Source organism: Triticum urartu, chromosome 1A (genome assembly GCF_056163025.1).
Source record: "Triticum urartu cultivar PI428250 chromosome 1A, HENAU_Tu73, whole genome shotgun sequence".
In the NCBI taxonomy this organism is placed as follows: domain Eukaryota; kingdom Viridiplantae; phylum Streptophyta; class Magnoliopsida; order Poales; family Poaceae; genus Triticum; species Triticum urartu.
Genome location: NC_141873.1, coordinates 527,584,365 through 527,594,688, shown reverse-complemented (window position 1 = coordinate 527,594,688; position 10,324 = coordinate 527,584,365). Strand labels below are relative to the sequence as shown.

At 42.6% G+C, this 10,324-nt stretch overlaps 1 protein-coding gene across 2 annotated transcripts; it reads left to right on the top strand.

Annotated features, from left to right (window-relative positions):
• Window positions 1-5,218: 5,218 nt before the first annotated feature.
• Window positions 5,219-9,687, top strand: LOC125537506 (senescence-induced receptor-like serine/threonine-protein kinase). 2 transcript variants are annotated; one of them, XM_048700834.2, is made up of 14 exons: window positions 5,219-5,367; window positions 5,481-6,027; window positions 6,151-6,375; window positions 6,755-7,032; window positions 7,170-7,308; window positions 7,411-7,482; window positions 7,575-7,646; window positions 7,731-7,811; window positions 7,904-8,061; window positions 8,175-8,392; window positions 8,478-8,604; window positions 8,687-8,755; window positions 8,875-9,067; window positions 9,159-9,687. In XM_048700834.2, exons 1-14 carry the CDS (start codon window positions 5,250-5,252, stop codon window positions 9,553-9,555), a joined length of 2,694 nt encoding a protein of 897 aa, XP_048556791.2. In that variant the 5' UTR covers window positions 5,219-5,249; the 3' UTR covers window positions 9,556-9,687. The 2 variants fall into 2 exon arrangements, with proteins under 2 accessions (XP_048556791.2, XP_087396155.1); XM_087540029.1 differs by having other exon boundaries at window positions 7,904-8,119; window positions 8,185-8,392.
• Window positions 9,688-10,324: the final 637 nt, after the last annotated feature.

Genomic DNA, 10,324 nt, shown 5'->3' with positions numbered 1-10,324 from the left:
TCTACCTTGAGCCAAATTCCCTCCAGTAGTCGAAGAAAGTGAATAACTCCATCCAAATCAGGTTAAACACCTTGTGCGTTAAAGTCCATAGGACTAGTGAGAAATACCAATTAAGCCTGAGCAAAGCTCAAACTTATTGGTCGGAACTGGCTTTGTCATCATATCAGCAGGATTATCATAAGTACTTATCTTGCATACCTTCAAATCACCTTCAGCAACAACATCTCGAATATAGTGATATCTGACATCAATGTGCTTTGTTCTCTCATGATACATTGGATTCTTTGTAAGATATATAGCACTTTGACTGTCACTAAATACGGTAGGGCAAGATGAGTCTCCACAAAGCTCAGTGTACAAACCTCTCAACCAGATAGCTTCTTTGCATGCCTCAGAAATAGCCATATACTCGGCATCAGTAGTGGAACAAACCACAATAGACTGCAAAGTTGCTCTCCAACTCACAGCACAACCACCAATGGTAAAAACATAACCTGTGAGTGATCTTCTCTTATCCAAATCACCAGCAAAATCAGAATCAACAAAACCAACAAGTCCATCTCGAGTTTTCCCAAATTGTAAATAAGCATTAGAAGTACCTCGCAGGTATCTGAAAATCCACTGAACTGCTCTCCAATGCTCTTTTCCAGGATTAGCCATGTATCTACTGACAACACTCAATGCATATGATAAATCCGGACGAGAACAAACCATGGCATACATAAGTGACCAACTGCACTCGAATAGGGAACTCTAGACATGTACTCAATATCTGCATCTGACTTAGGACATAAAGCTGATGATAATTTGAAGTGTGCAGCTAACGGAGTGCTTACTGGCTTGGCATTATGCATATTAAAACGACGAAGAACTTTATCAATATATCCCTTCTGACTTAGATATACTTTTCCAGATAGTCTATCTCTGGATATTTCCATGCCAAGTATTTTCTTTGCTGCACCCAAATCCTTCATCTCAAATTCATTACTCAATTGCTTCTTTAGTTCATTAATATCTGACATACTCTTTGCAGCAATAAGAATATCATCAACATAAAGAAGCAAATAAATAGTTGAACCTTTGACAATTTTCAAATAAACACAGCTATCATAATTAGACCTTTTGAAACCTTGAGAGAGCATAAAGGTGTCAAATCTCTTGTACCACTGTCTTGGAGATTGCTTCAATCCATAAAGAGATTTCTTTAACTTACAGACAAGCTTTTCTTTTCCAGGAATAACAAAACCTTCAGGTTGTTCCATATAAATATCCTCTTCTAATTCTCCATGTAAAAATGCAGTTTTAACATCCAATTGTTCAAGCTCAAGATCATGCTTGGCAACAATACTGAGTAAAGTGCGAATAGAGCTATGCTTCACAACAGGAGAAAAGACTTCGTTATAGTCAATACCTGGAATCTGACTGTAACCTTTAGCAACTAACCTTGCTTTATATCTTGTCTCATCATTAGGAGAAACACCTTCTTTCCTCTTGAAAACCCACTTGCAACGAATAGGTTTCTTCTCTCTAGGCAATTTTACTAAATTCCAAGTGCCATTCTTTTCAAGTGATTCCATCTCATCATGCATAGCGGTCATCCACTTATTACTATCACCGGAAATAATAGCCTCGGAATATGAAGAAGGCTCAGAATTACCTTCAATTTCTTCTGCAACAGATAAAGCAAAAGAAACAATATTGCACTCTTCAATTAACCTGTCTGGTTTATTAATACCCCGCCTGACTCTGTCACGTGTGAGATTCCAACTGGGTGGAACAATAGGCTTATTTGGAGTGGGAGTGACATTATCATCATTAACGATGGGTTCATCATGTGCATCAACAATTTCATTACCAGATGTATCACCTTTATCAATAACATGCTCCACCTGATCAGTAGGCTCCTGAACAATAGGCTGTTGTTCACTCTCAACGGGAACATTAGTAGATGAAACATCATGTAACATAGAAGATTCATTAAAGATAACATTTCTGCTAATAACAACCTTCTGGGTTTCAGGATTCCACAATTTAAAACCTTTAACACCAGACTTATAACCAAGAAAGATGCACTTAACAGCCCTAGGCTCCAATTTTCCATTATCAACATGAGCATAAGCAGTGCAACCAAAAACTCTCAACTGTGAATAATCAGCAGGTGAACCAGACCATACCTCAATTGGAGTTTTCTTATTAAGAGCAATAGATGGTGAACGGTTAATGAGATAACAAGCAGTGGAAGCGGCCTCAGCCCAAAAACGCCTATGCAAACCTGCATTGGACAACATGCAACGAGCTTTAGAAATAATGGTCATGTTCATACGCTCAGCAACACCGTTTTGTTGAGGAGTATAAGGAACGGTGTAGTGTCTGACAATGCCTTGAGACTTGCAATAATTCTTAAATTGCTTAGAACAGAATTCCATACCATTATCAGTGCGAAGTATTTTCACCGCCTTTTCAGTCTGCCTTTCAATCATAATCTTCCACTCCTTAAATGCTGAGAATGCTTCATATTTATGCTTCAAGAAATAAGGCCAAACTTTTCTCAAATAATCATCAATAATAGTCAGCATGTAACTAGCACCACCTAGTGACTTTCTGCGAAATGGTCCCCATAAATCAGAATGCACATAATCAAGAATACCTTTGGTTATATGAGTCGAAGTGTTGAACTTCACCCTCTTGTGTTTGCCGAAGATACAATGCTCACAAAATTTCAGCTTACCAGGTTCATATCCATCAAGAAGACCTCTCTTATTTAACTCTGCCAAACCAAGTTCACTCATATGTCCAAGACGCATATGCCAAAGGTTAGCAGCATCACAATCAGAATTCTTTGAAATAACTGGAGTAGCGTTACCTGAAACGGTAGAACCTTGAAGGTAATAAAGACCATTGGTCGAACTTAAATCACCTTTCATCACAACAAGGGAGCCTTTGGTGACCTTGAAAACACTATCTCCACCTGAATACTTGTATCCCTTTGCATCGAGGGCACTCATAGAAATAAGATTTCTCTTCATCTTCGGAATATACCGAACATCTGTCAAAGTTCTGATTATGCCATCAAACATCTTGATTCGAATAGAACCTATGCCTTCAATCTTGCATGGTGAATTATCAAAACCCAAAACGGAACCAGCAGAAGTAGTGGAATCAAAAGTAATAAACCAATCTCTATGTGGGCACATATGAAAAGTGCATGCAGTGTCAAGTACCCACTCATCATTGGTCTCAGCACATCCAGCAATAACGATAAGAGCATCATCGGAACTATCATCACGAGCAACGTTAGCAGAATTTTCACCTTGTTTGTTACCTTTCCTCTTTTCTTTATTCTGCAACACTTGAAACACTCTGAGATGTCATGCCCGTCTCTCTTGTAATATCTGCAATATTTCTTGTCTCTGGATTGTGACCGGCCCCTGTAGCCGTTTTTACTTTTGCCTCTGTTTCCATTATTGGAGTTCTTCTCTTTTGTCCTGCCACGAATAGATAATCCCTCTGCTTGGGATGAACTTGAACCATCATGTGGCACCATTAATTTCATCTTCTTCTTAGAGTTCAAAGCTTCATAAACTTCATTAAGCGTGAGAGTATCACGACTGTATAATATGGTGTCTCTAAAATTGGTATAAGAACTTGGCAGTGAACAAAGTAACATTAAAGAAGTATCTTCCTCTTCATACTTAACCTCCAGTGCAGCTAGATCAGATATGATCTCTTTAAATTCTGAAATATGATTCAAAACATTACCTCCCTCGGGTAACCTGTGCAGGAATAATTTTTGCTTCAGATGCATCTTGCTGGTGAGATCTTTAGTCATGCAAATCCCTTTCAGCTTTAACCATAGAGCGGCGGCAGTTTTCTCGCTCAAAACTTCCTGCAAAATATTATTATGCAAATGGAGTTGAATTTGTGACAAAGCCTTACAATCAATTCTTTTCTCCTCAGCAGTCCAGTCCTCAATTCGGTTCTTCCCAAAACTATCCAGTGCTACATCATAGTCGGCATGTGCCAACAACGCTCGCATCTTGACTTGCCATAGGGTAAACCTTGTGTCACAATCCAGCAGCGGAAGATCATACTTCATGGAAGCCATGAATAGATAAATCTGTGTACACAAAGTAGTACAAGCCCGTAGAAAAATTCTTGATTGAATTAATATGCAGACAAAGAACTAAAACAAATAGCACCTGGTAGCTTTTGAAGTGGCCGTAGCAATTGGAGACCAAAACAGTAGCTTCACGTAATGAATACTAGTAGGTGGCTGATCTACTAGTAAAATATCCCTGGAACCTGAGCCTTCACGTGTAGATGCAGCAGCAGCGTCTCGTCGGAAGCCTGTACGCACAGCTGTTGCTTCCGCGTGGAGTAGTAGCAGATCAGGCACGCGTGTGACGCTGCGTATATTAGCAAGGATAAGCGGCGGCTCAGCAGCGGCAACTCGGCGGAACTTGTGGTCGGACGGATCGCCAGCGAATCCTTTTAAGCTCCTGTAGGTCTCGGCTTTGTACAGCGCTGCAGCGGAAATCGATCCGAAGCCGGATCGCCTGGTCACGTGGCGGCTGCGGCGCGCGCAAGCCTAACTCTTGATCTCAAATCTCGTATCTGTAACCTCATCTTTGTATACCACTTGTTAAATAATAACGAGAAATAAACAAGACAAAGAGACACGGATTTTTATGTGAAAACCTTTGCGGGAGAAAACCACGGACGCACGAAAGCGCAATCACTATGAGGAGGAGTATTACAAGCACGAGACGACATGCCGTCTGAGGTGCGACTACATGGGGTATATGTGAGGGCAACACATAGGAGTCCTTGTAGGACAAGTAAACGAGTTGTACTCGTACGCGTCGGTACCAACGCAAAAGACCCACACCGTATATACTACGTCTAGTCCAATACGGTACTAGAATTTGGATCACAATTTAACAATAGGCCACTCCTCGTCGTCTCCACGATAGCAAAATATAGTTATTAACCAAAAACGACCGTCTAACCAAGCTGTCATGCCAAACTTGAATGAAAACTAAAGTGAAGAGTTGTGGACGCACGACTAACGGACTACCGCCGTACTATTGGTACCGCGCGACCGTTGAGAAACTAACTCCTCACAAGGTCAACCGCAAGCCAGCTCTTTGCCCGTTGTGAAATGGGTATATATTGAGTGCTTAGTAGGACGTATATTTTGTCCTAGTTGCTAGTGGTTTGGTGCTTGCGGCCTGTACGCGTGAAGTGCAATGGGGCGATCAAGCCTGGAGGAACTCTCTGCCCGGCCATGGTTGACGCTCCTGCTCGGCCTTGCAGCCGCAGCCGGCATGCTTCAAGTTCGCGGCCAGCGCGCCCCTAGCGTCGAAGGTGAGTTTATGATTATTATGAACATCGTAGCTAGGATGTGTTGCACCATATATGTGTTATTATTTGCTTGGACAAATCCATAAATCCACATCCATCGGCATGGAGCAATGCAGGTTTCATAAGCGTCGACTGTGGCCTGGACGAGAAGACCAGCTACGTGGACGTCATCCAGATACCGTACACTTCGGACGCCGGCTTCACAGACGCCGGCTCCAACCACAACACCTCCGCCAAGTACTGGACCACGCGCATGTCCCAAACCCACCGCAACGTCCGCAGCTTCCCCGACACGGTCCGCAGCTGCTACACCCTGCCGTCCCTCGTTCCGGGGTCCAAATACCTGGTCCGTGCCACGTTCAGGTACGGCGACTACGACGGACTCGACAGCCTCCCTGTCTTCGACCTCTACCTCGGCGTTAACTTCTGGCAGACCGTGAACGTCACTGAAGTCGACATGGCAGAGATCGCCGAGGTGATCGCCGTGATCCCGGACGACTCGGTGCAGGTTTGCCTGGTGAATGTCGGCTCCGGGACGCCGTTTATCTCGGCGCTGGTGCTGAGGCCTCTCGAGAACTCGCTGTATCCGCCAGCGAACGCGACCCAGGGCCTAGTCCTGATCGACAGATACAGCTTCGGCGACACGGGAAAAGTACCTATTAGGTGACTTTGCAGTGCTGCGTACATTAAATGCTTTTCTGTGAAATTCTGAAACATGCACAGTTTTTTAGTTGAAAAAACGTGTACATTTGTCTTAACATGTTGTGCCTGTGACCACCTGACCAGTTACCCGGACGATCCATACGACCGGAATTGGCTGCCGTTTAGCTATCCAGAGGAGTGGTCCGACATCTCAACAGCGGAGAAGGTAAAGGACAACATCGGCAATCTCAGCCTCCACGCGCCGTCAGTCGTGATGCAAACTGCCATCACATCGCGCAAAGACTCCGATTCAAAGACCATCCAGTTGGCATGGGACATCGAGCCGAACCACGTCTACCCAGTGCCCGGGTACCACTCTATACCCTGACCAGTAGAGATCCCAAATTTGATCAACCATCTAGAGTAGTAGTACATTCTTCAGTACGACCTAATCAATAAGCAACCAAATGTTTTTATGCTGTGATTCTCCTAAATCTATGTCGCCTTAGTTTTTCTTATACCTAAGTCGATTTATCAAACCGAATGTAAACTTGCCCGATGAGTATTATCCCGGCAACAAAAAAAGAAGTCGATGCGATGTGAGCCGTCCGATTGGATCCGCCTTGTCCTTGATATTCACATGATGCGAGGCTTTGCATCATACTTGGTCATAAGAAAACCTCAGTCAACTGTTATTACAAGCATATTTGTCTTAGCAGTTTAATTAACATATGAGTACATGTTATAGGTGCATTGCTATCTTGTATGCCGCGGAGCTGGAGATCCTGGCCAGTGATGATGTTCGCGAGTATGATCTCATTATCAACGACAAGAGGACCAAGGTCCCGTACAGGCCCAAATACCTCATCGCTGCCGCCCTATACAACAACGAACCCCACCACGGTTTCAGCCAGTACAGCTTCACTGTCATCGCCACAGCGAACTCCACACTACCGCCGATGATCAATGCCTTCGAGTTTTTTTCTGTCATCTCGACTGCCAACGTTGGAACAGACAGTCAGGATGGTAAACATTCAGAAATTTACATTCAGACGTGGGATCATTGTCTATTGATTAGTAGCCTTTTCACGATAGAGATATACATGCTTACGTGATCTGATAATTGTGCTTCTTTGTCTTCGGTGTTACCGCGGGGAAAAAAGTTTCTGCCATCAACAAAATCAAGGTAAAATACCAGGTGAAGAAGAATTGGATGGGTGACCCATGTGCTCCGAAGAATTTTTCATGGAACGGGTTGACCTGCAGCTATCCTACCTCTGGGCGTCCAAGAATCACAAGCATGTAAGTTCAAATTTAATTTCCTATCACGCATGAGAGATTTATCCAAAAGAATGAGAAAAGACAATCGTGTTGTCTCAACTGAAACATTTTGTGTTCTAACAGAAATATGTCAAATGGCGGTTTGAGTGGCGATATATCTTCTTTTTTTGCTGATATCAAAGACCTCCAGTATTTGTAAGTAGACCTTTTAAATCCATTTTCTATGTGAATATTACAGTACAAGGGAAGCAGTTCAAATATTTTGTATGTTTTGTCACTTATTTCAGGGATTTATCATACAATAACTTAACAGGATCAATTCCTAACGCCCTTTCAGAACTACCCTCTCTCGTCGTGCTGTAAGAGTTCTGAATTATAGTATCTCTTCGATGACTAATATTTATGCACATTATTGTTTGACGCAACGCTATTTGTCCCCTTAGAGATTTGACGGGCAACCAGCTTAATGGATCAATTCCAGCCGGGCTACTCAAGAGAACTCAAGATGGCTCCCTAGCTGTTAGGTCAGTCAATTGTATTTATAAATCGAATGATAACTGGTTTTCTCACCATTGCGTTGACATTTGCCATCTCTTTTATTTTGTCTTATTTATAGATATGGAAACAATCCAAACCTTTGTAGCGACAATGGTTCTTGCCAGACAAAGAAGAACAACTATATGCTTGCCGTCTATATTGGTGTTCCCATATTTGTAGTTCTTGTGATAGGAGCCCTTGTAGTACTACTGATGTTCAGAGTGAGAAAGAAGAAAGGTGACACTCCGCATAAACCATGCCCATTGATAATCACATATCTGCACCTCCGCAAGGAGTAGTTTACTTTAAAGAGTGCAAGGTAATACTAATTTCATTCTTGAATTTTCAAGGATTGGCAAGGGGAAGCCATGGACATGGACGCCAACAAATGGAGAACCGCCAGTTCACGTACAAACAGCTGAAGGTCATAACAGACAACTTCAAGGTAGTGCTTGGCCAAGGTGGGTTTGGAACTGTTTATGACGGCTTCTTGCATGATGGTACTCACGTGGCAGTCAAGTTGTTGTCTCAGTCCTCCAATCAGGGTATCGAAGAGTTCATGACAGAGGTAATGTCTCTGGTCCAGTATAATTAGAGAATGGTAAATATTTAGATAATATTTGGAACTATTTACATATCTTCTTCTCGGTCAGGCTCAAACACTAACAAAGATTCATCACAAGAATCTTGTTTCCTTGATTGGTTACTGTAAAGAGGAAAAGTATTTGGCACTTGTCTATGAGCATATGTCTGAAGGAAACCTCGAAGATAAACTTAGAGGTGTGTTTGTCCATCTTTAAGAAGAGCACTAGAAATATCTATGCCGAATTCCACAATACTGACGACAGACATACTTTTGTAGGGAAAAACTGCACGGATGTATCCTTAACATGGAGACAAAGGCTCCACATTGCACTGGAATCCGCACAAGGTATATAGTCATTCTAATTTGGAAGTTGGGTCTTCTTACTGCTACTAGTATCTATGTTTCGCAAGAACTTAAAAGAAATTGATGGGCGGTTGCTATTTGTTACTATGATGTGCATTCAGGACTCGAGTATCTACACAAGGCATGCAGCCCTCCCTTTGTGCATCGTGATGTGAAGACATCGAACATCCTACTAAATGCAAATCTTGAGGCCAAAGTTGCCGACTTTGGCTTGATGAAGGCTTTCAATCATGACAATGATACCCATATATCCACGGTCCGGGTGATTGGCACAAGAGGCTACCTAGCACCTGAGTAAAAACCCTAGCTTATTACCATATTTTTGTTGTCTGCATGACAAGTGTAATGAAAATGCATCTCATGGATATTGTACATATGCATTCAGGTATGCAACAGCTCTACGACTGAATGAAAAGAGCGACGTGTATAGCTTCGGCATTGTGCTACTGGAGGTGATCACAGGACACCCAGCCATCCAACAATCTGAAGAGGTCGTTCATATTGTTCAGTGGGCACAACTACGCCTTACGGGAGGCAACATCGAGGAAGTGGTGGACACACGCATGCAAGCTGATTACAACATCAACGGTGTGTGGAAGGCCGTGGATCTCGCGCTGAAGTGCGCCGAGCATGCTCCGGGGCAGCGTCCCACGATGACTGATGTGGTGGCCCAGTTACAACATTGCCTTGAGCTAGAGCGTGAAGACCACACCAACGATAATAATGCTAATAGTGGCTTCTACATGAAGGACGACAACGGGGACCGTGGTTTGCTTATGTGAGTCACAACACCACTTTATTTGAGATGATCACCGTTAACTTCCGAGGGTGCCAACCATGGTCATCGGTCCTGCACTCCTGGAGCATGATAAACCCTCCATGTACTATTCATTTGTAACAGAGATTTTTGGCATTGCAACAGACATTTTCTCCATTTGAACATAGAGTTCACCATTTTTTTAGACACTTCCTTTAGACGTAGTATAGTTCTCGCCTCTGCCATTAATAAGAAAAACCTATTCAAGAATTCGTCCGATTAATCAGTTAACTTGCCGATTAATCCCTACTCGTAGGGTCACCAAGTAGCCGATAAACCATTAAATCGTCTGATTAATTGATTAAATGGCCGACTAGCCTATTAATCTCCTACTCGCCAGCCAACCGAGCAGCTACCAGTTAACGGTTTCCTCAACAATGATAAAAACATTATTGAGAATGCTCAAACATGTCTAACTGGTCTAAGGCTAAATATCTTAGCATGTGTGGTGGTTAGTGATCTGAAATGACATTTTCACTGTTAATTTTTTAGAGTGCAAAAACCAAAAACAAGGTGTTCTTGCATAAAGGTTTGGTGTGGACCTTTCCAGAGACATCTTAACAAATAGATAGAAAAGTGGACTTTTTTGTTAGAAAATGCATAAACATGCATTTTTATATATTTAATTTTAATGTCAACACGTCGGGTGTGGCTACAGATGCATGATACCGACTCTTGGGCTTTCTAAATATACAAATAAAAGTGCATTTTAACCCCATTGGGCTATCCCCCTC

Excerpts from the sequence above, each read along its gene's own strand:
- LOC125537506 (XM_087540029.1), top strand. The coding sequence starts at position 5,250 with ATGGGGCGATCAAGCCTGGAGGAACTCTCTGCCCGGCCATGGTTGACG. Across the intron at positions 7,483-7,574 it reads ATCAAAGACCTCCAGTATTT|GGATTTATCATACAATAACT; the intron begins GTAAGTAGACCT and ends CACTTATTTCAG. Across the intron at positions 7,647-7,730 it reads CTACCCTCTCTCGTCGTGCT|AGATTTGACGGGCAACCAGC; the intron begins GTAAGAGTTCTG and ends TTGTCCCCTTAG.